Source organism: Callorhinus ursinus, unplaced genomic scaffold (assembly GCF_003265705.2).
Source record: "Callorhinus ursinus isolate GAN/ISIS: 27379988/994484 unplaced genomic scaffold, GSC_fseal_2.0 scaffold20, whole genome shotgun sequence".
Classification (NCBI taxonomy): Eukaryota; Metazoa; Chordata; class Mammalia; order Carnivora; family Otariidae; genus Callorhinus; species Callorhinus ursinus.
The window spans coordinates 31489808-31517542 of record NW_027397082.1 but is presented as its reverse complement, the minus strand read 5'-3'; the positions used below and the strand labels follow the sequence as shown (position 1 = coordinate 31517542).

General features: G+C 55.0%; 1 protein-coding gene across 3 annotated transcripts; it reads right to left on the bottom strand.

Moving 5' to 3' along the window:
* On the bottom strand, positions 1–27601 carry OGDHL (oxoglutarate dehydrogenase L). 3 transcript variants are annotated; one of them, XM_073904503.1, is made up of 25 exons: positions 26993–27601; positions 26649–26804; positions 24654–24725; positions 22940–23144; positions 20833–20991; positions 17174–17276; positions 16663–16778; positions 16374–16528; positions 15495–15641; positions 13574–13664; positions 11024–11203; positions 10645–10773; positions 9375–9554; positions 8921–9073; positions 8271–8373; positions 7597–7725; positions 6406–6556; positions 5783–5910; positions 4998–5176; positions 3444–3515; positions 3236–3361; positions 3076–3148; positions 1520–1683; positions 1173–1327; positions 1–760 (listed from the first exon to the last, which is right to left on the bottom strand). In XM_073904503.1, exons 2-25 carry the CDS (start codon positions 26783–26785, stop codon positions 637–639), a joined length of 3231 nt encoding a protein of 1076 aa, XP_073760604.1. In that variant the 5' UTR covers positions 26786–26804; positions 26993–27601; the 3' UTR covers positions 1–636. The 3 variants fall into 3 exon arrangements, with proteins under 3 accessions (XP_073760604.1, XP_025736680.1, XP_073760605.1); XM_025880895.2 differs by lacking the exon at positions 26649–26804; XM_073904504.1 differs by lacking the exons at positions 24654–24725; positions 26649–26804.
* Between the last annotated feature and the right edge of the window lie 134 nt (positions 27602–27735).

Here is a 27735-nt window from a genome sequence, read left to right as displayed (position 1 = left end):
AAAACAGAAAAACCTCTCTTAGGCATTTTTTTATTTCTCTGTTATTTGGTTTTCCACTTTGGTACACATGAGCCATGGCTATATTTCACACAGAAGCTGACTTACCTCATTACGACACGCCCCATAAAACAGAGCACACATAAGTCACCTGGCTTCACCTGGTTGTTATTGCTAAAATCTTTATTTCTAAGAGCACAAAAGCGAACATTCCTTGAATCTACAGATGAACAAGGACAGGGTAAGCAGCAGCCAGATCTGCCAGGATGGGAGAGAGGGACCAAAGACATGGGCTCTCTCGTGGCTGTCCTCAGAGACATGAACAGCACAGATGAAGAAGCCCAACAAAAATTTCAGAAAGACCAGGGCCAGTGGGGAAACACTCCCGAATGACACTATCAGATCCCTCTGGCTCGCTCAGTCCTAACAGACTGTGACATAAACACGATTGCCCAAGGTGGCCTAATACCGAAGCCAGCAGTGCCTATTCTTTGGCCTTAATCCCTTTTGTGAGTATTGTTTTATCCTGGAGCTCTAGACAGCCCCTCTCCTGGGCAGGAGCACTATCCATCCCTCCCCTTGCCAGCCCCCATGTCCCCAGCCAGTCCCACATCAAGACCCAGCCAGGCCTTGCCAGCTCTAAAATGTCTTGCCCTCAAAGGCCTGGAGATTAAAGGCAGAATCCAGAAACTTCTTCAGAGAAACCAGGTGTGTGTTCCTGTTTCCTGTGGCTGGTGCAGCCGCTGGGTCACGGCCAACGTACCTGGGGGAGAAGAGACAAGTTAAGGGGAGGTCTGGGCCTGGCCTAGCCACTACCCCAGGACTGCATCGGGTCTAATCCTGATCATCATTCTGCTGTGTAGCTGAAGAGCCTGAGGCTCCAAGAGGCTAAGTGGCCTAAGATCAAAGGAGGTTCAGAGCAAAAACAAAGGTTTACTTTCCATATTGTGGAACTGACGGGGTCCCTGATCTGTCATCAACAGTCACAAAGCCAGCAAGGACTATGGGACCCATCCCCTCAATTTCCAATGTGGTCCAGAGAAGGGCGGTGGCCAGTTCTGGCTCACACAGCCAATGGGGCAGGCAGAGCCAGGATGGGGCTTCAGGCCCCCAGAGTCCCTTGGGCCCAGAGGAAGTAAGGGGTAGGTGGCAGATACCCCCACCCAGCCCTGTACCATATGGGCCGCGCCCGGCCCAGGATGGTCATGAAGCGCGGGCTGATGTAGTCATAGTAGCCCATGTTCTTGTGTTCTTCCTGACACCACACCAGCTCTGCGCCTGGGTACTTCTCTGCCTCTCGCTTGATCAAGTCGAAGGGGAATGGAGAGATCTGGGGCAGGCAGGGAGAGAGCGGAGTACAGCCAGGGGAAGGAGGCGTGCCCACGACCAGTGTCTTAAGACAGTAGGCTCAGCATCCCTTGTGAGGCCCAGTCCTGCCCCTGACGGGCATGCTGCCCAAAGCCAGGGGGCTGCCAATTGGACCCCGTCCATTACCCTGACTGGGCAAGGGGCTAGGGTGCACCTGTTCCAGGCGGGTGATGGCCACTTGCTCCTCCAGACCCTGGCTGCTCCGCTCCTTCACCAGGTCATAATACACCTTTCCAGTGCAGAAGATGAGCCGCCGTACCCGCTCAGGAGCCTGCGTCGCAGCCCCATCCTCAGGAATCACCCGCTGGAAGCTGGTCCCTGGAGGTCCCACAGGGCATTGGCAAGGGCATCAGCTCCCAGAGGTGCAACGACGTGGCCAGAACAGCTTGAGAACCAGGCCTACATCCCTGGCCCCCCCAGGCTCTCCGTGGCCACCGAGACTAACCCCAGGTTTGGATCTATGGCTGCAGGGGGCACCTCTTGAGCCAAACCATGGAGCAGGGGACCGCTGACACCCTCAGACATCCACAGGGAGAGGGGCAGAGACAGGCTGGAGCCAAGGGCACGGCCCCGGGAACATGAACATTAAAGGTGACAGGCTGGGGGGGGGCACGTATGCTGGGGAGAACCCCTGGAGGGGACAGAGTAGGTGGCATCAAGTCCCCATCTGATGGCATCGATGTCTGTCCCAAACCTGCTCCCCATCCAGTCACGCTCACCTCCCGCATGCACTCCAGCTACCAGATCACCAAGCTAGAAGGTGAGTCTTGGGGGGTTGCTGCACATTCGTTCCTCCCTCCCTCAGCCCTGCTGTTGTCTGGGGGGCTGCTGCACATTCGTCCCTCCCCAAGTCCCCATCTCCCTGTACATTTTTCCTCCCTGGGCACACACCACATGCCAGGCACGAAGCCAAGCATGCTGCAGAGAACCTCTGAGTCAAGTCTCTTCTAGTGTCCCCCAATCTCCGGTGAGGACTGAAGGACAGAGGGTAACTGGCTGCCAGTCCCCAGCAGAGGAAAGCAAGCACCGGGTGCTCAGGCCAGGCAGTCCACAATGTCAATGCCAGGGCTCTGAACCACCAGCTCGGTCATCTGCCCACATCCAAGGGCACGTCCACATGTATACAGGTGAAAAACACCTGTCCACGCTGCCGAGTCCCTTCCTGGCCAGCACCTGCCACTCTCCCTACTACCCAGGACTGTGTTCCCAGATGGCTCTGCTCTGGCGAGCCTCGGGGCCCCACCTCAGCCCCTCCCTGATCCCCCCCCTGGATCATAGCTCAATTCGAACACCTGGTCCCTCAGATACTTTATCTGACCCTCAACTCCTAGGTAAAGGAGTCTGAAAGCTCCTGGAGGGGCGGCGGGTCCCCAGGGCCAGCAATGTCTATTTGGTTCAGGAGTAAAAAAAAAACCTAAATAAATAAATGAACAATACTCAGTGAGTGCCCTGCCATCCTAGGCAGACCTGCACCAGGCCTCCCACCTCTCAGCTCCCCCAGCACAGCCAGGTGGGCCCGGCTGCTTGGCCCAAGTGAGCCAAGCTGGACCACGTCAGCCAAGCTGGACCACACTAACCTCCCAACCTGGCCGCTGGCGGGGACAGAGCCCAGAGCTGCGACAGAGGCGAGGACAAGAATCCAAGGAGCAAAGGGTCACGGGCCACCAGGCCCCCCCATCGGCCACCTCCCCGGCACACTTGGGCACTTACCAGATACCATTTGGTCGAAGCTGGACTTGGCCTCTGGGTGCCTCAGCAGAGATTTGGGTGTGAAGATGATCAGCTGGAAGGGAAACATGTGCCCATCTGGCGTGAGCCCCTGCCCCTGGGCCCGGCATTGCCGAGGCAGTTAGCAGGGCGGGCAGCTCACCGGCTTCCGGAAGGGCAGTAGGACCTGGCGGCGCAACACATGGAAATAGCTGGCTGGTGTGGAGCAGTTGACGACAATCCAGTTGCAGTCGTAGAGCTGGCTCACTTCGAAGTCCTCCGTGAACACCTGGGGGGCCGGGGTATGGCTGGGAGGCGGCCCACCTGTGGCACCCGTGCCCCGGCCCAGCCCTGGGGGAGGGAGCACTTACAGGGTACGCGTCGGAGTCATCATTGCTCATCTGCAGGAACCTCTCAGGCCTTGCTGAGGAGTGCTCTGGGCCCTGAAAGCAAGTGCCAGATGGCATGGCCTGGCCTAAGTGCAGGGACCTAGGGCACAGGGGAAAGTCTGGGTGACTTCTTAGAGGAGGTGCCCTCTCTCTCTGGAGCCTGAACCACAGTAAAGAACCAGGAATGTGGCAGAAGAGGAGAGAGGGGATGTCTTCAGAGGGTCTGGTCAGAGCCAGCACATGTGAACGTGTGGGACAGGAAGAATAGGTAAAAAGGCCAAGGTGAGGTGCTTCTTCCAGAATGTTCTGGAATTGGCAGTTGCCATTTACTGAGTACCTGCTATGTGTCAGGCACAGTTCTACGGACCCCATACACATTATTCACTAATCTTGAAAGCAGCCCCATGGTGTAGACATGTTTCCTCACTTTACAGATGAAGGTGAGTGGCAAAGAGATTAGAAACAACCCCACGGTCACTCAGCCACAAGGGGCATATTCGAACCCATGACTGACTCCTACTCCTGCTCTCACCCACGTGGGCAGCTCTGCTCAATGACAGCAGCAAGACACCACCACAATGACCTCCAAGGTGGCCCCCTCCATGGGACGAAGGTGATCTGTCCCACAGCCCACAGGCACCAGTCAGGCTGCCCCACCCTCCGCAGCCAGCCTGGCTTTAAGCTCCACCCTGTGCCTTTCCAGATACATGCCCTTGGGCAGGTCCCTCCACCTCTTTCCTCATGTGTGAAGTGGAAAACAGGACTGACCGCCCAGTCCAGTTGTCAGCATTCCACAGAATGACGTGGGCTAAGCTGCTCAGCGCCGCAAATCCCGGCTCCAACAGTAGTGATCAGTCCCTGACTGGATGACCAGTCCACGTGGAACAGGCCCTCGGGGACATGCACGGCAGCCCAGTCATCCAGGGTGGGGAGGGCCCTGCCCCCCAGTCACAGAGCCAGGCTGGAGGCCACACGCACCCTGCTCCTGGCTGCCCCTGCAGCCCGCACGGCCCCACGCATCCCCTACCTGGTCAAGCTGCACACCCACCGGGGGGTCTCGAGGGCTCCGCTCCTGCCTTCCCGCCCCCACTGGCCTGCGCACCCTCCGTGCTCCCTCTGTGCCACCACTCGGGAGAAGACCAGAGGACAGGCAGTACTACACAGCATTACGTTCAGATCCCAGCTTCTAGCCGTGTGACTTCGGGCAAGTCCCTCTACTGCTCTGCCTCAGTTTCCCTCATCTGGGAAGTGGGAACAAGAGCTACTTCATTAATTTGCTGTCAGGACTGGAAGAGCTCACAGAGAGGGTGTGACACAGAGCAAACTCTCAGACGTGCCGGTTGCTTCCATCTCTAGTGACAGCCGTGCCACCCGGGCGGCAGCACACGTACGCGGGCCCCACCCTGCGCAGACCCGTGTGTTCTAGGGGCCTGGAGGGAAAACACCGCCCAACCATGCAAGCAGCCAAGGGCCCACCCACCCTCTCCCAGGCGTGCCAGGGCCCTCCGGGCCCCCAGGCACCACATGGCCCCTCACCATGCCCTCCATGCCGTGAGGCAGCAGCAGGACGATGCCATTGTGCCGCACCCACTTGGCCTGGCCGGTGCTGATGAACTGGTCGATGATGCACTGGGCCGTGTTGTGGAAGTCACCAAACTGAGCCTCCCAGAGGACCAGGGCATTGGGGCTGGCCATGGCATAGCCCAACTCAAAGCCTAAACAGAAGACACAGAGACAGAGCCCACCGCACACTGTCACCAAGTGGCAGCGGCTCCAGTCAAACCCAGCCCTTGTTCATACACTCTCCTGCCCATCCTTCCCAGCAGGCCAGCAAGAGCCAGGAGACTCCTTGGGGCCCAGAGGCCAGAATCTCCCTTCCTGGAAGCTCACAATATGCTCAGAGATTCCACCCTCAGCCCTAACCTCACATACGGCCAGCTTCAGCCTTATCTAGACCAGAAGCCAAGTCCAAAGATACCCTGGGGAGGCAGCAGGAGTCATCTGCCAAGAGGAACACCCCAAAATATGCGCAGTGCTGCTGAGCGGAAGGGATGGGGTGGGGGGCTGCTCGCTGCAGGGTTCCTACTTCTTGGAGGAGGCAGTAAGGGAGGAAGCAGGCCAGCTAAAGGTCAAGCCAAGGAAGAAAGAGTACAGAGGACAAAGTCCTAGGAGCCTAGAGCCTCGGGAGGGGCTCTTGAGATAAGAGCAGCTGGGTGGTCATGGTCAAAACAATAAAGATAGCACAGCTTGGGATGCAAGACCCTCTCTGGTCCCCAGGTATCGCAGGGCCTGCCTGACCTGCAGGCAGAGTTCTGACCCACCCAGGACTCCATACTCTGAGAGGGAGCTGTTGCACACAGTGTAGGGGGCCTGGTCAGGCCAAAGGTGGTTCATGGGGACACACGTCCTCCGGTCAACTTCCTGGTCATGGAGAACATGGTGCCGGTGACTGGAGAGAGACAGATGGGGAAGGGATGGAGGGCAGGTGGATTACCAACTGTTCACCCAGAGCAGGTGGGCCAGGTAGCAGGAGATAGGCAAGCCTCTGTCACGGTGCCAGGAAACCTGAATTCCAGAGGGTGGTGACACCAAGGCAGCCCTGGGAAGCCAGAGCAATCTGGTGTCTCCTCCAGGTAGCCTCCCTTCCCATCCCAGTGGTAATCCCATGGGGTCAAGAGAGGTGGCCAAGCAGTCTTCTGATGGCTTGACCCAAGAGCAGGGGCTAGAGATGCTGAGGGGGTTACCTGTGACAACCTCAGCCAGCTAAGGGCTCCCCAGACACGGGCCAGGAAAAGGAGAAAGAGCTGGCTCCACTCCAGAGCTCTCGGGCTGATTCTGGGAGACCCCACGCACAGGTAAGCTCTCAGCAATCCCATGGGGTCTGCGAGGACAAGGCTAATGCCCATGGAGCCCCAGGGCCCAGAGACCACTCTCTCATCCTCACCTGAACGTGCCCCTCTCCACATCCTGCCCACTAAGCCGCACGTGGATGCCCTCCTTGAGCAAGGAGCCGAAGGCCATGTACTCCGCCAGTGCCCAGTCCACCGTCCGTGTCTTGGTCATGTCCGCACGGCCCCGCAGGATTCGAGAGAGGCCTGTAGGAATGAAGAGCCAGCCTGAGGGATGCAGGGGCTTGGCCACCCCAGCGGGGACAGCCATCGCACCAGGGCCCTAACCCAGCTGTGTATGTACTCCGTGTACACCCCTCCCACAGAGCAGGGCCTTGGCAGGCCACAGGAGACCCAGTGCCGGGCAGCCCTCCTCCGGCACCCCCACTCCATTAGCAGGCCTGAGCCCACCATCCCCCCACCACCAACTTCCCTCCCTTCGGGAAGAAGGAACAGGCATCACTAAGTGAGCATCTGCCACATGCAGACACTGTGAGCACTGAGTCAAGAACATTCCTCACAGGTCACCTGCCACAGAGTGGTGCTGACTGTCCCCACTCTCCAGATGAGGAGACTGAGGCTCAGAAGAGAGAACTGATGTACGCATGACCATACCACTATAAAGATGTTTGGATTTGAGCCCAGGTACCCACAGCCCAAGCGGGGCTCCTGTTGGCCCTACACCTGTACAGGCCCCATGTGATGTGCACACCGAGCAGGCACGCCAAGACGCCCGGGCCACCATGCACACTGAGGAGGAATCCCACAGGCTGATCAGAGCGTTGCAGGCATCCACCTGGGGGCCCTCCAGGCTGCCCAGCCAAGAGGTATAGCCAGCAGCCACCTATTAGCCTAGGTTCACCCAGGAGTGGCAGGCTCGCCCTCTCTCATCCATCCAGACCACCAGGAGGCCCAGCACTCCTGCCCCTTCCCAACATTCCAGACCCAACCAGCCCTTCCACAGAAGCCCTTGCTTCCCTGCTCTCCTTCTGTTTGACCCACGTGCAACCCCAGCAAAGGTACTGCGAAAATCCAAGGTGCCCAACGTAAGCCTTGGTGACTGGCACCCGGCAGGGGTGCCTGCCCTGAGAGGAACTATTATCACGGGCACCTCAAAAGAGTGCCAAAGAGGCTCCAAGAGCTCAGCTGACCTGCCAACCACCAAGTGGGGATGCAAATAAGGCCCCCCTGGCCCCTGAGCACCGTCTCCCACAGGGCATGTGCTAAAGCCTGCACAGCAACCTTACCGGTGTGGATCTTAAAGTCCGCCACGGGCACGGAGCTAGCCACTTCGCCAATGTGTGTCAGTACGTCCTCAGGAATGCCTGTGGCTGGGCACGTCATGCTTTTGGGCTCCCCGTCCACATTGAAGAAGCCTGAGAGGGCAGAGACTCTGTGTGCTTCTGGGTGGTGGTCAGGCCTCAGATGCCCTGGTCAGCCTGCCTTCCCAGAACTCAGGGGCCCACTTCTTCCTTAACCCCACCCACACTCAAACCCTGACCCACCTTTGGGACCTGTGACAGCTGACAGCCACAGCTCCGGGTCCTACATCTACCCAACATCTTCCCCTGGGCCCCTGTGGGGGCTGCTCCCCGGGCCCAGGGTCACAGCCATCTAGCTCCATCCCACGGAGGCCCTCTGAGCACCCCTCTCCCAGGCTCTCTCCACTTTGGCGTGCACCTACTTTGGCTCAGCTCTCCCTTTCCAGAGAACAGCTGGTTGCATATGCGCCCAGGGCAATGCCATCTCTCCTGAACCCCGGCCCATCCCCACCTGCAGGAATTAGCGCCCCCAGCCTCAGGAGTCTCAGGGATGGAGCCTGCAGCCTCTGGGCTGGGCCACGACTGCCCTCACCCAGGACCACTGTAGTCCTGGTCCCAGGCCCAGGTCAATCACTCTCAGCCACACACCACTCACTCACCAGGCCAGGGGGAGTCCAGCCAGTGCTTTATATGCAGGATCTTTTTATCCTTGGACCTGCCATATGCCTCCTCACAGATCCGGTCATATTTGGCGATTTCTTCCTGAAACCAGGGTGAATGCAAGGATTGAGGCAGTGATGGCCTGGATAACCAGAGGCTGGATCAACATGGACTCGTAAGCCCTGGTCCCCTTCACTACACTACCTTCTAGAACTGTCTGTCTACTGGCCTGCAGGGACCCTGTGGCCAGGGGCCAAAGTCTCAGAGTTAAGGGGGATCCCTCCTGCTCAACAAGAGACTTGCTAGAGGCTCAGAAAAGACTCACAGTGCTTGCTCTCAGAGCTCCCTCAAAGCAGGAGGACCAATGCATCCATAGATAACTGTGGGGACAAACCCAGCTCAGGGCTGCCTCCTGCAGGAAGCCTTCCTGGACTCCTGCCTGAGGCTGAGCTTCCCCCACATGGCAGCATTCACTGTCCCACCAGGCTGTAAATGTCTTTGGCTCTCTGTCCCCCTTGACAACGAGGGGCTGCGGGGACAAAGACCATATTGGCTATTTCTTGAAATCACTGCCAACATCAGCAACTACCCCAGGATCCCGGCTCTGCCAGAGGCTTATCTCAGGCATCCACGCAGCCCGCCTGCCCACCTCGAACTCTTGCAGGGTGACTGTGCCCTCAGCAATGAGCTTGTCTGCATACTTCTTCAGCACAGGCACCTGTCTGTGGATCTGCTTGTACATGAGCGGCTGCGTGAACATGGGCTCGTCCATCTCATTGTGGCCACGCCGGCGGTAACAGACCTGCAAGGACAGTGTGGGGAGGGGCTCAGTCCCTACTGACTAGGCTGCGCAGGCCTAGTCCTTGCACAACGGGGCACGGGGGGCGGGGAGAGGCTGGCAGGACATGCCCTTCCAGGCCCCTGAAGGCCCCCCACTACCATGTATCACCGAAAGCCCCACCTCCAAGCCTTTGCAGAGACTCTCTTGGTGGCACTAAACCTTCCAGCCAGAAAGCACTCCCAGCCCTCAGTGCCGAAGACACTGCAGACCTAGCCCACTCGGTCACAGCCACCCCCCACCCTGGTCTCAGCCCCAAACCCACCAAGTCCACCACCACATCTTTATTGAACGTGTTCCTCCACTCGGCTGCCACACTGCACACATATATCACGGCCTCTGGGTCATCTGCGTTCACGTGGAAGATAGGTGCATTGACCACACGGGCCACATCGGTGGGGTACGGTGAGGAGCGGGCCATGCGGGGGTCTGTGGTGAAGCCAATCTGCAGAAGCAGGGGGAATGGACAGCGCCTCTGGAGAGCTAGACAGGCACCGCCTGCCTGGGAGACTGGTGGGTCCAGGAAATCGGGGGGATCTTTGTCTTGAGGTCCGTTAGGTGTGACCAGGATGGACATGGCACAGGAAGGGAAAAGAGTAAATGATCCCTCAGTCGGGGCCTACAGCAGGTCCTACAGCAATGGCAGCAACACCAAGGTAGCCTGCCTGCTCTTTTTTCCCATATCATGTGGTGGTAAGTAGAGCGCAGGCCTGGCTAACTGGCTAACTGCCAGCCCCGTCAGCTGCTATGTGTGCAATGCTAAGCCAGGTACTCTAATCCCCAAAGCCTCAGTTTCCTCATCTGTTCAAAGGGCTCATTAAATATTACTTCACAGGGTTATTCTGAGAAAATTAAATGACTTCATGCAAATAAGGCAATTAACCCAGGGCTTTATAGGCTCAGAAGAGCTATTAGTAAGCACAGCTGCCTGACGAACAAAGGCCTATGACAGTTGTGTTCTCAGACTGGTTCCTAGAGAGCTAAAAGGAGCATCTGGTTTCATGTCCAGCCTCTGTGCTAGTTACACCTGTATGCCCTTGTCCTTACGACGTTCTCCATAGTGTGTGCGTGTGTGTATTCACATGTACACGTACACGGATAGACACAAAGCAATTTCATAGAGCAGGCTGGGTAGAGCAGGGATCCTGCCTGAAGTCACACACTGGGGAGTGGCAGAGCAGTGGGATTAAAACCAGGATCATCTTGGGGCACCTGGGTGGCTCAGTCAGTTAAGTGTCCGACTCTTAGTCTCGGCTCAGGTCAGGATCTCAGGGGCCTGAGATCAAGCCCCACACTGGGCTCCATGCTCAGCACAGAGTCCGCTTGTCCCGCTCCCTCTGCCCCTCCCCCCACTTGCTCTCATGCGCTCTCTCTCGAAAAAATAAAATCTTAAAAAAAAAACAAAACAGGATCATCTCAAAAAAAAAAAAAAAAACCGAAAAACTAGGATCATCTCACACTTCCCCCCAAAAGTGCTACCTAGAACTCAGGAACGGGGGACACTGACAAGGCTCGCCCGGCAGTCAGGTCCTCACCTGGTTGTTGACAACCACATGCACAGTACCATTGGTGGTGTAAGAGGGCAGGTCACTCAGGTGGAAGGTCTCATACACCACACCTTGGCCAGCGAAAGCAGCATCCCCATGAACCAGGACGGACATGACCTGCAGGGCCGGATGTGAGTCAGGAGGAGCCTGAGCCTGTACAGCCCAGCTTGGTGCCCCAGGTACAAAGATCCAAGCCCAGTCCTCCGAGCCCCGTCCTCACAGCCCCGGTCCTCACAGCCCCGTCCTCACAGCCCCGGTCCTCACAGCCCCGTCCTCACAGCCCCGTCCTCAGAGACCATTACTCTCCGAGTTCAGCCCTTGGAGCCCAGCCCTCAGGGCACACCCCTTAGGAACCAGGTGTGTTCACCTTCTTGCCCTGGGCATCCCCTCGGTAGAACTGTTCTGCCTTCGTCTTTCCCTGCACCACAGGGTCCACGGCTTCCAGGTGGGAGGGGTTGGCCACGAGGGACAAAGTGATATTTCTGTTGGTGACCCGGTTGATCCTCTCATGGTACATGCCGAGGTGATATTTGACGTCTCCAGAGCCCTGAAGGTTGAGGCGGGCTATGAGGAACCCAGCCCTCTCACCGCAGACAGGAAGACAAGTAGACATGCAAGCCCACAGTGGGGCTGGGACATTTCCTGGATTCTGCTCCCTGGGAAGGCTGTGCTATTCCTGACCCACACCCTACCCCTCCTTGAGAAAGGCAGGCAGGTTCCCCTGGGCCTGGGCTCAGAGGCCAGACAAGCTCCCTCATCAGAGCCCCTCCACACTGTCAACTACCATCCTCAGCATTAATGACAGTGCAAGCAGAGAAATGAAGGTGCTGGTAATAACAGTGGCGTGGCCTCTGGGCAAATACTGGAGCTGAACCCCTGCCTAATTCCTTACACCAAATAACCAATAACGTATACATGACAGATGAAGCCATAGTATAGCAGAGAAAAACATCATATATATATGAAATATATGATCTTGGAGTAAGGAAAGCCCTTCCAAACAATGTAGAGAGCTCAGAAGCCATAAAAGATAAGACAGCTAAAATTTAATAAATCTGCCATGGGGGTAGCAAATCCATGCACAGTGTTAGGGGGCGAAGAATCAAGCTGAGAAAAGTATTTATAAGAAACTGCAGGCAAAGGCCTAACACCCTCAATTTATAAGACACTCTTCCAGATCAATAAGACAAAGCCTCAAATCCCATAGAAAAATGAGCAAAAGCCACGAAGAGGAATTTACAGAAAAAGAAATATACATGGCTTAAAAACATGTGAAAAGATACTCAACTTCATAACAAAGAAATATGTTAAAATGCAGTCATTTTTGCATCTATCGTATTGACAAAGACAGGAAGATTTGACAGAGTAAGGGAGGACAAAGGCCTGGGACCCTCGCACATGCTGGGGGTGGGCTCACTGGTGTCCTCAAGCTCTCTGGGGGGACATTAGTCCGGCTACTGCATCTCTCAGACACCATCTAACAATGTCCTCACACACGTGTGCAAAGAAACTCATTCAGCAACTTAACGCCCATCAACTGGCGAGGTGCAACCCAGGGGCATGCTCGAAGCTCGGGGAGCTCCCATGTGCTGCACGAAGCTGTGACAGTTCGTGAAGTGAAAACAGCAAGGTGCCGCGTGCTGCCACAAGCTGCTCCCCCGGCCTTGTACAAACAGGTCTGTACCGGACAGATCTGTGTGTTGGGACCTGTGTGGAACATTTCTGGAGGTACACACCTTAACACAAACAAACACTGGCCACAGAGGAGCCTCTGAAGAGCAGGCAAGGGGTCTCAAGAGGGAAACTTAATCTCATCGCATACACTTTTTTTTTAACAATGCTCTTATTTTTTAATTAAAAAAATAGTAAATACTTTTTAAAAAAATATCCTTTAACCAGACTTTACACAGTTTACACACATCATCTCTTTGATTCCTCACAACCATCCCGGGGGGGGGGGGCAGGGGTTTTCATCCCCACTTTACAGAACTGAGCCTGGGAGAGATGAAAGTGACTTTAGAGCGAGTGCTCTGATCTCTGATAAGCAAAATGAACAGCATCTTGGGGAGATTCTGGGCTGGAAGCCAGCAGATGTGGATTCTAGTCCCTGCTTTGCCTAATGCACTGGATGACCTTGGAGCAGCCATTTAATATGGTTCATTTTAACAAACCAGGCACCCGTCCTGGGTGCTGGAGCTTCGGGGATGAGGTCCCCGCCCTCATCCTACCAGCCTAGAGAAGAAAACACATGTGCACAGGCTGGAGAAGGCCAGAAGAGAGATGGTACAGAGGGGAAAAGGGGTACAGGGGAGGGAGGGATGGGCTTGCTGCCCTGAGGACCAGGAGAGCCACCCAAAGGGGAGCCAGGCAGGGCTGTGAAAGAGGCAGAGAGTAGAGAAGAGAGGAAGGCCGTCTGTGTTCAGGCCCAGTGTGGGTGACAGCATCAGGGTGTGAGGTGTGCTTAACATACGTGCAGACCAGGAACGGGTGTGTGAGCAGAGAAATGTTTCCTCTGCTCCTCACTGGGTGCAGGAAGCTGTCCTGGCCTCCCAAGGCTGTCCTGGGCAAACAGATGAGTGAAGAGGCCCTTCTGGGCTGGCAGACAGGACCTTGCGTACAGAGTCAGGTCACACAGCTAAAGTAAATGCCTTTAGGCCCTTCCCTGCACCTCCCCGGGCCTCAGCTTCCCTAGCTGAACATAAGGAGGCTGGTCCAGATTACCTGAGGGCTCTCCCAGCTGTCAGAGATCACAGCACTCACTCTAATACACCTTAGTGACCTCACACAAACACACCCATTTTCTCCCCACTTTTCTGCATATCCATCCATCTCCAGGTCTGTTTGAGCCTAGATGCTTCTGGTCCAGTCCCTCCCTAGTGCACCTCCCAAATATCTGGGACCAGGGCTTGGCACCTACCTCGTCTGCTGCCTCCAGCTTGGGGTCAAACTGGCAGAAGATCTGCTCCAGGTCCTTGCGGATCACGTTAGCCAGCACATTCAGCCTGCCCCTGGAGCCACAGGTGGTAGGACTCTCATCTGGCACAGAGGCCACCTCCCCCCAGAGCCCCAGCCTCCCCACACTCCTGCCCACCTGGGCCTATCAGATTAGCCTGGGGGTCAGGAGAATCCTCCCCGTACAGTCCCAGGGAGGCCCAGCCCTCTCATCCTGTCTCAATCTACAAGGCATGTGAGTGGTTCTAGCCAGCCAACTCCCCCAGAAACCCCTGTACATCCCAGACTCTGGAGGCCCTCATAAGCAGAAGTCACCCAGCCTCATGGCAGGATGCACACACCCCCACTCCCCCCAGCCACCCCTACATCCTTGCCCCACCCCATCTCCCTCTCCACCCCTAGAAGCTGACCCTAACCTAATACCTCAACCCCAATCTGCTAATGCATCAGAGCTGCTCAAACATGACTCTCAGCTCAGCCAGCAGGTCATATCCTGACCTGATCCTAAGGTCAGGAGTTACCAGGGGACCTGTCCAGGGGAGCTGAGGTCTAAGGGTAGGGGTAGGAAAGCAGCCAGAGACCAGGGACTCTCTAGTCCAGCCTGGACTTCCCATCAGGATGCAGTTTATTCAGGGGTGGGCACCAGGCTGATCAGGGCACAGGGGAGGACTCAGAACTCACCCCCCCATAGCCCACAAGCAGACACCAACCCCAGGCTTGCACACACACTGGCCCAACTTCCAGCTCCACGTGGCCCTGTGACAGAAGGGCAGCCCTCTTCCAGGTGGACCTCTCCTATGTTTGGGGGGGGGGCTGGGGGGCGCGGGGAGGCAGAGCTATGAGGCTAAAGGAGCTAAATGAACAACACTCAGCTACTTCGGGCAAAGCCTTAAACCCTCCCCCTACCCCCAACTATGGAGGTCTGGCCTGGAACAGCCCTTCCTCGGGCCGGAAGCCTGCCCAGGACCACCACACAGTCCCAGAACTGCCCCTGACTGCCCAGTGCCATCCTCCCCAAGAGATCCACTGAAGCCATGTGTGTGGGATCTCACACCACTGGGCCAGCTCTGCCTGACACTCTGACGAGACACTGGGCATTTCTGGGCCCCTCAGAGCAAGGAGCCGTGACAGACAAACCCCAGGCTCCTGGCAGGCCAGCCCACCGGATGGGGACCCTCTCACACTGCATCTGGACACCCAGACACCCCTTATGTTAGTGCAGTCCAGGACTGGCCCACCTGTGAGCAGATGGAAACGGTCACAGGAAATGCTGGGGCTCTGCCTCCGAGACCGCTCAGCATGTCCTCTTACACCCCATTCCACAGGACCTCTGGCCACCCTGACTCTGGCCCCAGGCTGTATTCTTCATTAGGGCACAGGCTCCAGCTCAGAGGCTAGCACCCAGCTGCCAGGCCAGCCTTCCAAGTCTATCAAGGTCTCAGGGAAACGTGCAGTCAGCTGTAGCCAGGGGAAAAAACCCTCAGCTCACCTCCAGAGATTCCCCTCCAGGGCATGCCAACCCAAGGCCACCTGCCCAGGCCCTGCCCTCACTTCCCTGGGACATGCTCCTCCACAGGAACCTCAAGAGGCACGATACAACCCTTTTCTGAAATTTTGACCCTCCTGGGGACAGTGGCAACATGGGGAGAGAGAAACTAAGTCTGAGCAAACACGGTTAGTCCCTGCCTCCATGTGCTTTTGGCCAAGTGCCTAACTCTGTGACGAGCAGGCCCTAGGGCCCAGGGACTGAGAACTTTCTGGGCTAGACTACCTCTACCCCCAGATTCCATCAAAACCCCTGCCCTGATTTTCATCCCGTCCCTTCCACCTCATTCTGCTGGGCCTGGAGGAGAGAGAGGCTGTGGAGGAGCAGAATGGGGGCCCACCTGTGTGGCATCCCCAGGATGACATTCTCGATCCCCATCTCACTGGATTTGTCGATGATGGTCTTGAGGGCGGGAATCATGACCTCACAGCCCTCCAGGCCAAATCGCTTCTCAGAGGACCACTTCCGGGCCAGGAAGTCTTCAAATCTGCTTGGGGAGAGGAGAAGGGAAAGGATGGAGAGGCTGGGGCTCACAGGGGGCCGTTCATGAGGGCCAGAGCTGGATGCCCAGGACAGAGGAAGCAGCAAAGTCACCTCCCTCTGCATAATCAGGACCTGTTACCAATATCCACCAACAAGGAGTGTAGGTCAGCAGGAGGCTGGGGATCCTCCCAGCCTAACCAAAGACTTCTGCCTGCACCCAAACCCAGCTATCACCCTCACTCCCCCTCCCCCTGCTCCCAGCCCACCATCCTGCACACACACACTACACAGGGTGCCCTTTCCACGCCCCAAAGACCCCTTCACCACTCAACTCATATTCCAGACTGCACCTCACCACCAGGGATCCATTCTGCACCAGCAGCTGAACCCCATGCTCTTCCTGGCCCCTGCAGCCCTGGTTTACCCAGTTTCAGATCACCAGTGGGCAGAGCCAGGTGGCGCCCCACCTACAGGGAGGCGCTGCTACACTCGCTCCATGTAGGGACATCTTCCTATCCAAACATTCCCACAGCCACTTTCTGCCACTCCTGCCCCTGCTGTCATGTTCTCCTGGAGCCCATGCCTGCCCACCTGCTGCTCCTAAGGGCTTCCTGAGGCCAGGGGATGAGGCCCATCCAGTCCTGACTACGCTGCCAGTGATCCTGGCTTCTTAGCCAGGGCCTGGAGCAGCCCCTCCAACCACGCCAGCCACCCAGGGTGGTGCTGAGGGCCTGACCTCATGGAGCGCACCAGCCGGGCCAGCAGGGTCCGCTTCTCCTCACTGGAGAACTGCATCACGCCAGGCGTCTCGAACTTCTGCCGGATCCACTGGCACTGCTCCACATCATTGATGAACATGAACTCCAGGCCAATGTGCTGGCAGTAGGTGCTCTGAGGGAACAGGCAGGGACTCCACAAGAAGCCAGGAGGAGGGACAACTGTCCTGAAAAGGCAGCACCCTCCTTCCCTCTAGCATGCTCCAGAGAGTGCCAGCAGGGCCGCCTGACACACCTGCCCAAGCTCACCTCCAGGCGCCGAATGATCTCCCGCAGAGAGAGGGTATGTTCAGACCCCCCGATGAAGGTGGTCGTGGGCAGCTGGAACTCCTTATCGAGGTCAGCCTCCCGCAGGTCATAGAAGGCTGACGAGGCACACACAGCCCAGGCAGCAGAGCAGGGGGAGAGGGGTGAGCGGTCAGGCCCCAGTGGGGCCCAGCAGTACCCCTGGACCTCCCACCAGTTCCAGCTAAAGCTCAAGGACTCTGTCCGCAGGGTGCAGGGAAGCTGAAAGTCAGAGCCCAGCCTGTACCACAAGGGGGGGGCTTGGACAAGTCTCTCGAGCTTGCTGAGCACAGTGCGCCAGCTAGGGAAGATGGGGAGACAGCATAGTGAGGGAGATGGGCAAAGGTCAGAAGAAAGCCTCTAGGGCTGACTGCTGGGCCCCAGGCCCCAGAGGCCAGTCAGTCCCAGAGCCCCTCACTGGGCCCCAGGCACTGGGCTCTGGCTCTGGGGCTGCCAGAGCATCAGGAACTCTCACCCAATTTATCGATGGTTGTGATTAAGTCTGAGGGCACAAAGGAGTCCAGGTCTGCATCCAGAATGCCCAGGGGGTCCAGCTGGGCCACATGGTGGCCCCGGATCTGGGAGAAAGGGAAAAAGGTTGGGGCCGGGCTGGGACACCGATGGACAGACCGTCACCAAAAGCCACGTTCTGGGCCCTGGCCCCTCATCTCCCACTTCAGAATCTCAACTCTCCACATGTCTCCAGCACCCAGACACCGCACAGTTGCCGAGGCCGTGAGCACTAAGGTGGCAGGAGCTCAACTCTGTTTAAAGGCACAACACGCAGCTTTCAAAAATAAGGATGCATACACAAAAGGATTAACTGCAGTAGTATTGGCAGTCACAAAATTCTAGAAACTTCCCAAATGTCCATCAATAGAAGACTGGCATAGGGATATGGGAAATCCATACATGGTAGTACTATAGAGCTGTAAATAAAAAGTCCCTATCTGCTGCAGTGAGGTAGTCTCCACAAAATATTGTTAAGCAAAAAGCAAACTGCAGAGAAATATGTGTGGCAAACTCTCCATTATCTAAGAAAGAGAAGATTCAAGTAAATATACACATTTGCACATATTTGTATATATACAAATAAATATATGCATTAGAAAAATACATCATAAAACAAGAAAAACTATTATCTGTGGAAAAAGGACAAAATAGGGTAGAATGCCAGGGCTAGAAGCTAGACTTTTAAGAAAACATTTTGCTTTGAAGATTTGATTTTAGAATCTTGTAAATATTTTATACCACTATAAAACAAAATTAAGTTTTAAAAATTAAAATAAAACAAAAACAAGTGAATTCATGTATCCATTTGGTCACATAACTACACAATCGACTAAAAGAATATCCCCAAAAGGCAAACAGAACTCCAGGAAAATAATATTATAAATTCATTTTTACCACCACTCAGTAGTGGTAGTATTGGAGTTATACGGTAAAACTGTAGTGTGTAGACTGTGGGAAAATCAAGTACGTCATTGTACTGATGTCTTTGGGAACCTCTACTTTTAGCATCTTTAAAAGAAGACAGTGACATAAGATTAATGAGGACAAGAACAAACCCTAAGTCCTGCATTTGAAGAATGTGGAAGCATCACATAAACCCATAAATGTGTTATCTTTAAAAAAACAGTACACATTTCCTGGCTTTAACCACTAAAAGGGCCCAGAAGGCACGACCAGACCATAGCAGCGACACTCCCAGCACTCCCTGAAGAATCGGCGGGTCCAGGGCTGGGCAGAAATGCCCAAGATGAGTTAGGAGCATCCTGTCATACCAGAAAGCAAAGGGGCGCTCAAACTGCTGGGCAGGGAATAAGGACACATTCGGACAATGGGAAGGATGGTATCTGTAACAGATGAAAACTCATCAAATAGGTTTAAATTCATACATTCGTATTGGACCATCTTTGGAGGATACCTCACACTTTTGAAAATCAGCCAATAAAAAGAAAAATCAAGGACTGATCCTGCCTTTCCTATGCCATTTGCACCTCAGGATAAATGGGGTTAACAAAGTAAGTTTTTCCTGATGGAAGCATTTCAGGTAATAAACAAAGAAAGGTAGAAATAGACTATTATCACCCTTTTTACCACTCCTAATGAATTAATGTGTCCAGGAAATAATCATCCAGAGCTGCTAACTGATGAAGTACCCATCACCACCAGGAAGCTGATTTTAAAACAAAAAAATCAAATCTGTATTGGATAAAGCTTCTAGATGTAATTACCAATTTACAGAAATTACACGGGACAAAGGGACAGATGAAATGACACCATGGCGATGCAATCAGCAAAACCCAGACTCAGGAAAACTCTACAGCGCGCGCGCATACACACACACACACACACACACACACACACACACACACACACACACAATGAATGAATGAATGAATGACAAGGAACACACACAAAACCAGAGAGGAATCCATAGAGCACAAGAGACTCAGGAACCACATCAGCTTATCACAACCTATGGCTTTATTTGGATCCTGATTCATTCAAGCAGTAAAATCATAAGAGAAGCAGGCAAACGTGAATACCAACTGGGTAGCTGATGCCCTTAAGGATTACTGTTAACATTTCTAGGTGTGACGGTGCTATCGTGGCACATTTTTAAAGAGCCTTTATCTACAGAAATACACGCTGAAATGTTCGATGTGAATGAAATGGTATGTCCAGGATTTGCTTCAAAATAATCAGCGGCCAACAGGTGAGGGCCCGAGGTGGTTAATAGATGAATCAAGACTGGCCCTGTATTAATGGGGGTGGGATTTGCTACACAATTCTTCTACCTCTTCTGCGTTTGAAAATGTCCATAATAATAAGGGTGAGGATTTTTCAGTACTGTGTGTAGATGAGTCAAACGAGAGCTCTCGCTCCTGCAGACCTGTAAGGAGTGACAGCCCACCTGGTGGGAACTCCCTCACGTCAGTCACAGCCTTTGGCCGATTTCTACCCTAGAAAAACACAGTAAGGCGCCTGATTTCAGACACTACCCTGCTTGAAGGACTCTCCAGTGCCTCGTCTTGGCTAAAGAACAAAGAGCAGCTGAAGAGCTGGGAACTGTGCTGAGAGGACAAGCCCCCGGGCAGCACCATGAATGTTACCTTGTATTTAACATGGAGCTTTGTGTTCTTTGTTCTTGATTTTCAAAGTAAATGGTTAGCTCATTTTCTGACTCTTTCAGCCAGCCAAGAACAATTACCACTTTTTTTGCTTTGTAGGTGGCCCACAATCCACAGGTCCTCAGGCCGGCAGGGAGGCCCAGCCCTGCAGCCGCTGTCTTCCATCCCAGGTCACTGGTGCAGGGGCAGTGAGGCTGCCCCCCCAGGGTGCCTCACTCGGAGGCAAGGCACCATTTCCACTGGCTAAGGCCTCCCCCTCCCCCTGGCTCCTGCAGTGACTTGCTGCTCCTTCCCATGGTGTCTCCGCCAAGGGCCCTGGAATGCCTTTGCCCTCCTTCTGCATGTCTGCCTGACAAGTTGCTCTTATGAAATACTTTCTGCCACTGATTCTCAGAGAGATCCCAAATGATTACACTTGTTATGGAGGGAACACCCAGAGCAGCCCTCCAATTAGTCCTGTTCAGTCAAGACCAAGAATATGGAACCTCATCAAGATGCTTCGTCAGAGCAGGGGCCCAGCCTGGGGACCCAGGAGGGGAAAGCCGAAGTCTCCAGAACAGAGCAGCTGGTAGAACTATCCGTTCGTTCGTTCATTCCATAAACCCTAATTAAGCGCCTGCTGTATATCAGTCCCAGTCCTCTTGGAATGCTCAGTCAAGAAGAGAAAACAGACATTAAACAAGGGTCAATCTACTCAATTTTTATTCAACCTTTACCGAAATACTAAGTACTCCTCTAGGTGCTTGGGGCATAGTGGTATGTGAGACAGATAGCACTCCATGAGAAAGACCACAAACAAAATACCAGGGAGCAGTTAGTGATGTGAACAGTTACATGACGATGAGTAATGGGAAGAGAGAGAGAGCCACCTGACAGGACTCAGAGCAGGGCTCTCTGGAGATGACGCTGGAGCTGAGCCAGCCCCCTTCCCATCAGCACCTGGCCACACTCCAGAAGCCAGTCCCGCCTCCAAGCCTGGGCCCTCCCAGCCACTCACCTGGTAGGCCCGGATCAGGGATTGCACAGCCAGGTGGTCCTCTACCAGCTTGCTGGTCTCAGTCCGACTCGAGACTGCTGGCCGGCTCTCAGGGAACCGTGGCTGAGCTGGGTCACAGGCACCTTCCTCACTGGCTTTTCGGAAGAAGCTGTCCCAGGACTGGACAGAGGCAGAAGCAAGAAAACAAGTCAGTCAAGTCAGGGCCTGGGAGGAGTGGGGGGTGGCCCTGCCTGGGGGCCCCAGGGGGTGTTGGGTGTTCCTTCACCACTATAGCTCTTAGGACCTTCCCAGAACCCTGCCAAGACCTCTTATAAGCAGCCCAGGGCCCCCCAACCCAAAGCCCAGATCTCTTCAGTCCTCAGCTTGGAAGGGTGTTGGGGGAAGGTTCTAACTTGTGACCCAGGGGCCTCAGGTGTGAAAGGGGCTTCTACCCTGGGGAAACATGCCCTCACACACTGTGGGTTGGCAAGAGGGCAATTTGGCAGGCAGGACCTCAACATCTTAAATGAGTGTAACTTTTGTTGTTGTTTTTTTAAAGATTTTTAATGAATGTAATTTTTGATGCAGCAATTCCATTTTAGTAATTTATTCCACAGATGTACCTATATAGGTGTGCCTAGATGTACATACAAAGATGCTCTTTACAGGACTGTTTATAAAAATGACAACATAAAAAAATCTAGGGGCACCTGGCTGGCTCAGTTGGTAGAGCGTGCAACTCTTGATCTTGGGGTTGTAGGTTTGAGCCCCACGTTGGGTATACAGCTTACTTAAAAATAAAAATAAATGAAAAATAAAATCTCAAAAAAAAAAAATCCAAGTGGTGACCAGTAGGAAACAGGTTAAATAAACGATGGTACATTTAGATTCTGGAAGATTATGCAGTCTTAAAAAAAAAGAAGGTGCATTTATTATTATGGATGTAGAATATCACTAAGATAAGCGACTGCAAAAGTGAACCAAGCAGAAGAGAACATGACTGCTACTGTTCGTGTGGAAGCCAAAAGCAGACATGCATATGCACAAGCACCTCCGTGTTCCAGCGTTTTCTTCTCCACACCCTCATTCGTGAGAACCAGGTGGCACAAGCCCTCTGGAAAGCCATTTGGCGATGCCCATGAAAATGTTATACACAGAGCCTCTCTGACCCAACAATTCCACTTTGGGGAACTGATCCCGCAGACAGCTGTGCACGTACAAGATGATAAATGGACTAAGCGATGCCCTGTGGCACTGGCCGTGACAGCCAGGGCTTGGAAATGAGCGAGAGGTCTGGCGGCGGGGCCAGGTACGGCACATCCATACCGCGGATCACTACGCAGCTGGAGAAAAGAACAATGAGACTCTTGATGCACTGAGATGGAAAATCTTGGAGATGTATCCTAGGAAAAAAAAGCCTGGAGACGTTGTTTTTGTGTACAGCAGGGAACTGAGTTGTTTGCAATAAATTTACCTAAAGGATACAGAAGAAGGATAAAGGATAAAGAAATTTACCGAAAGGATACAGAAGCAACTAAGAATAAACTGGGGGACAGATAGGTGGTCGCTGAGCAGACAAGGGATGGATTGGGAGGGAGACTTTTCACTATGTAACCCCACACTTTCTGGTTTGGAGTCATGTTATCACTTTCCTCTGAGAGTGAGTGAAGAGGAGGGAGAGCGGCTTTGCTTCTCACTCCTCGCCGTCATCTGAGGGGTTTTTGTTTTGTTTTGTTTTGTTTGTTTTTTTACCAGCAGCAGGTATTTATTCAGCTCAGTACATATATAAACACTTCTGACCCTAACTACGCAACAAGGAGCCCCCTGGCCACAGCACAGCATGACAAAGGGGGCAGGGGCGGGTCTCAGACCAGGTGCGCGCTGAGCAGGACCGGATCAGGGCTTCTCGGGCCAGACCACCTACTGGCTGGTTCAGCAACAGGACTGCCACGGACTCTCCTCACCCAACAGAACAAGGCTTTTATGAACAGGGACGCAGGAGGAGCCGAGAGGCAAAGAAACCTGCCCAAGATCACACAGCGGGCAAGCCGCTTCTCCCCACGGCCCCCTCCACAGTCCGGCTCCAGGAGCTTCCCTCCTGCACAGCAGGCAAGGAGGGGGTGCCAACCTTGTGGACGCTCTGGGGATTTTCCAACCAGGCGAAGTACATCTCCTCCATGTAACTGGAGCTGCCTCCACGTTTGCCGCTTGGAAAGGTGGCCGGTGGCCCAGACGACCTGCTGCGCCAGTTGAACATGTGGACATCGTGGGGGGCCAGGAGCCTTGAGGCTTGTGCCCCAAGCCGGGAGGGCAACAGTCTCAGCTGACTCATTCTGGACACAGGCAATGAGGGAAAGGCATAAACCACAGACCAGAACAAAGGCTCCGGGAGCCAGCATTCCCTCATCCAGCATTTGTTGGTTCTACGGGGCAGGTGGCCCCGGGCTCGGCATGGATGGGACAGAGAATGGGACGGTCGGCCAGCCCTCCCGGGGTCACTGCCTCGTGGGAGATCCCAGCTCAGTCAACGTCACCAACAGCTATTCAGCATCCCTGAGCCCCAATTCTGCCGTGCCTCACGCACCCCGGCCCACACTCCCTCTCTGCTGTCCCCCTAAGCCTGACAGAGAGACAAGTACCACCCAGGCGCTGCCTCAAGGAGCATTCAGCCTAGGTCCCGAGCCCACTCAGAGGGTCACAGGGCATGTGCAGGCAGTACACCCAAGAAAGAGTGGGTCACAGAGCCGGCCACCCTGGAACTCAAGCAAGGGAGTCCTCCAGGGGCTGGCGTGTGCCATGCCTGGCCAGGAAAGAGCCTGAAGAAAGGGGTCTGGCCGGGCTGCACTACCTCAGGAGGCCTATGGCACTGCTGGGTCTCTGGTCACTGTCACCAGAAATGACTGGTGTCTTCCTCTGACTGCAAAACCAGCCCAGAGCACTCCTCCAGGCCAGAAAGCCAATGACACAGGCCTCAACGACCCCACTTCACAGTGGGGAAAACAGAGCCTCAGAGAAGGGAAGGGCACTGGGGCACAGTCAAAGGCAGATCAGAAGCCTGGTCCCATGCCCAGCCCACCGCGGCTCTCAGCTGGAGCCACCCTCTCTGGCTCCACTACCTGCCCAGAGTTTACACTCAGAACCAACAGCACTCAGGACAACCCACAGCTCAGGGGGTACATACAGGCTGGAGAGGACCTAGAACGAGAACCTATAGCTCATCTCATCCCCATTATGTCAACTGCCCTTGGCCGGGGAAAATTCCTGAATAACCAGTTTTAAATACTGCTTCCTCCACCCCCTCCCCGACCAGACAACAGTTCTGAACAGGGCCCGAGAGCCTCCTCCAATCCCAGGAAGCCCTGGGCCTCCCTATCCAGGCCAGATGGGGGTTGATAGGGCCCACTAAGGCCACCTCCTCCTACACAGGATTTGTAAAGTAGGACCTCTGTTCCCCTACCCCTACCCCCACAACGGTGAGCAGGGCCCCGTCCTCTGCTCCAGCCCAGCACTGCCTGGACACAGAACAGCATCCCCTGAATCCTCATTAACACCCTTCTGCCCAGAGAATCCCAGCCTATAAGCAGGGTCCAGCACCAGAGCCACCCCGCCAAAGGTCATGTAGACAGGAGGAGCCTGCTTCCCCTTACGCAACTCAGTCCCAGAAAACATGCCTTCTGGGGCATAACTGGCTCCCAGGTCCTACCTGGCCGTGAGCCAATACCCTAGACAGGGCTTCCCCACCCCACCCCTGCCCTTTAGCTCAACCAAGTCACCAGAACTATCTGAATGGCCTTCTACAAGCCCTTCCAGCCTGCTTCCTCCCCCTCTCCCTCCAAACTCACATGAGGCAAAGAGAAGGGGGTGGTCTTCTCAAGGGAGGGAAAGTACGCTCCTCCGGGAAACCAGAAGGAAATCTAAACAGAGTAAAATTAAAAAGCAAAAATTTAGTCCAGGGAAGGGAGGAAGAGGGTGGGTTCAGCCAGTACCTAAGACCACAGTACCCCAAGCTTCCCACATGCTCAACCCCTGAAGCTTCAGGCTGCAAGCCCAGCCCCACCAGCTGATGAGTCCAGGCTCCACAGCAAGGGCCGCTAGGGGCTGGATCTCCCTGAGAGAAGACCTGGGCTCTGGGATCAGACTGCTAGGGTCCCAACCCCTTGCTTTACTTCTGACTGTCCCTAGGCAAATATAAGTACAGGGCTGACCCAGCCCATATGGCCATAGGCAATGAGGGAGAGACATAGGACATACTGGCCTAGAAGATCAGAAGAATGTGAACAAGCCAGGAAGCTCTATCATCCCCATTCTAAAGCAAAGGAAACCAGACACCAAGACCATCCATTGCAGGAATAAAAATAAGAGCACACGGTCTGTGAGCACGGATTCTGGGGCATATTCTGTTCACTTACCCTCTCAACAATCTCATGTGGTGGGCACTTAGAGTAGCCCCATGTTATGAAAGGGAAACTGAGGTACAGAGAGACTAAGCTGGCGAGCAATGGGGCTCTGTGTGCCCTCCTCACTGCAGAGTCAAGATGTAAACCCAGATTTTCCCCCAACCACATGCACTCTCCAAGAGCCTCAGCCTGAAGTGCACTCTCTACCAGTACCCAACCCCACTCCCACAGGGGAACAGGATGGCTAGGGTGGCAGTGACAAAGCCTGGCTGTGTCCAGAGTGGCCTAGTGCAGAACACTGTGTTTTACAAACACTGAATGATCTGGAGCGGCTGCTGGGCACTGCTTTGGCCTTCACCCAGTCTGGTAGGAGGGCAGCCAGCTGGCTACCCCTGCCCCCATTCCGGCAGGGCTTGAGGACCCAGGAGGCCTGGAGGGGTGGAAAAAGAACCAACCTCAGCCAGAGCCCCTGCCAGCCCTGCCAGGTCCGGTCCACACAGGCCAAGACAGCAGTGAAGAGTTAGAGTCAGGCATTCTGTGAACCACCTGCCCAGCCCAGTCCCCAGTGGACTAATAGGTAGGTTGCTCTGGGCAGCTCTTGGGGGTCTCCTCTCTAGGGACAAGTCAGTACTATCCCCACCCCCACCCCCACAACCACAACAACTGCAGGCATGCTGTCCAAGAAGCCTCCCACACATAAGGCCCTGCCTGGGTTGCCCTGGTGAGGACTGCACTGCAGTATGTCCATTGTAGAGGTCAGTTAACAGAGATCCAAAGAGGGGAAAGGCCCTCCCCAAGACCTTGAAGCCACGCAGCAATGGAGGCTGGACTCACACTGCTGCAGGCCAACTCTGGTCCCACATTCTGAGAACTGGGTGGGCTTTTCTCAGGAATAAATCCACCTCTAGTTTGCTGAACCCAAGAGAAGGCGGACTCCAAGATAAGGAGCAGGGTAGGGAGAGGTGTGCTTATTTCACCGGAGGGCATGAGCTAAAGCCCAGAGACTGTAGAAGTATAAAGGTAGTGGGGATCTGTTCCAAGAGCCTAGGGCATGTGTGGCGAGGAGTTGCAGGGGAGGGGCTGCAAGGGCGGGCTTGGGCCCCTAGGGGGAGGGGGAGGGGCTCAGAGTGGGCCCCTTAGAGTCCGGTTTATGCCCACTGCACCTTCCCCTCTCCCCCAACATCTCCCTGGGGATGAGAGAAGCACTTCCCAGGCTGGCTGCGACCTCTGGCCCATCCTGCCTCTCTCACGGCCTCAGTTTCCTCATCTGTAAGCAGAGACCCTAGTTAAAGCTATGAGGGCCCTCCCCCAAGAAGTCCTGAGACTTGGAAAACTGCCTGTGTGTCCCGCCAGGCACGCAGCGCGGGACCCTCCCCATCCCCAGCTCCGCTGCCGTCCGCAAGCCGGCCCCTGTAAAGGGTGAGGAGAAGCAGCCCATACCCCCCTCCCCCAGGGCCACAAAAGGCAGCCTGGTCAGTCTGTAGTCTTCGGGCTGGAGAACGCACGCTGAAGTCTGAAACCCCACCGTTCACAAGGCTCTCCCTCACGCAAAACACTGCATTCACAGGGTCGAACATGCGCGAAGGGCTGAGGGTCCTTGGAGAGGCCGCGGCCAAATAAGGGCGGAGCCAAGGTCACGCTCACTTCCCCCCCAACCCCCGACGGGGCCCCGTTCAGGACCCTGGGTAGCCGCTCCCCAGGACCTGAGAGCAGAGGGGCCGCCCCCGAGACGGCAGGAGAAGAGGAGGTGAATGGACCCGCAGTGGCGGGGCCGCCGCGCTCACCAGGCTGGCGGGTCCGCGCAGCAGCGCAGTCCGGGAAGCCGCAAGTCAGGGGCTGGGCGCAGTGGGTGCGCGGCTTGCCCAGGCAATTATCTGGATCACGTGACGCGGCAGCGCCGGCCGCTCGAGAGCGCGCGCCCGGGAGACTCCGCGCGTCGTGACGTCTCTGTGTACGCCCCGCCCCTTCACCCGCCGGCGCTGTCCGGGGTGCTGACGGCCCAGGCCCGCCTGAAGCCTCCCGGGCCCGAGAACAGTGAAGATCCCGAAGACCGCAGGGCGGGACAATTCCGTATGGCTGGGACACCTGCTATGCTGCTGAGCCCCTGGATCCCAAAGTCCTCAAATGAACACTAAGGAAAATGTACCAGAAAATAACCAGCCATTTGTGTGCATGGGAGGATAGTTTCCGTTTTATTTCCTGTAAAACTACATGCTACTAAAAGTAACATTGTCGGGGCGCCTGGGTGGCTCAGTCGTTAAGCGTCTGCCTTCCGCTCAGGTCATGATCCCAGAGTCCTGGAATCGAGCCCCGCATGAAGCCCCGCATGGAGCCCAGCATCAGGCTCCCTGATCCGCGGGAAGCCTGCTTCTACTTCTCTTACTCCCCCTACTTGTGTTCCGTCTCTGTCAAATAAATAAATAAAATCTTTTTTTTTAAAGTATCATTGTCTTAGGGTTGTTTGAAGAAAAGATGAGATAATGCATATAAAGTGCTTATCACAAAGCCTGATACACATTTTACACTT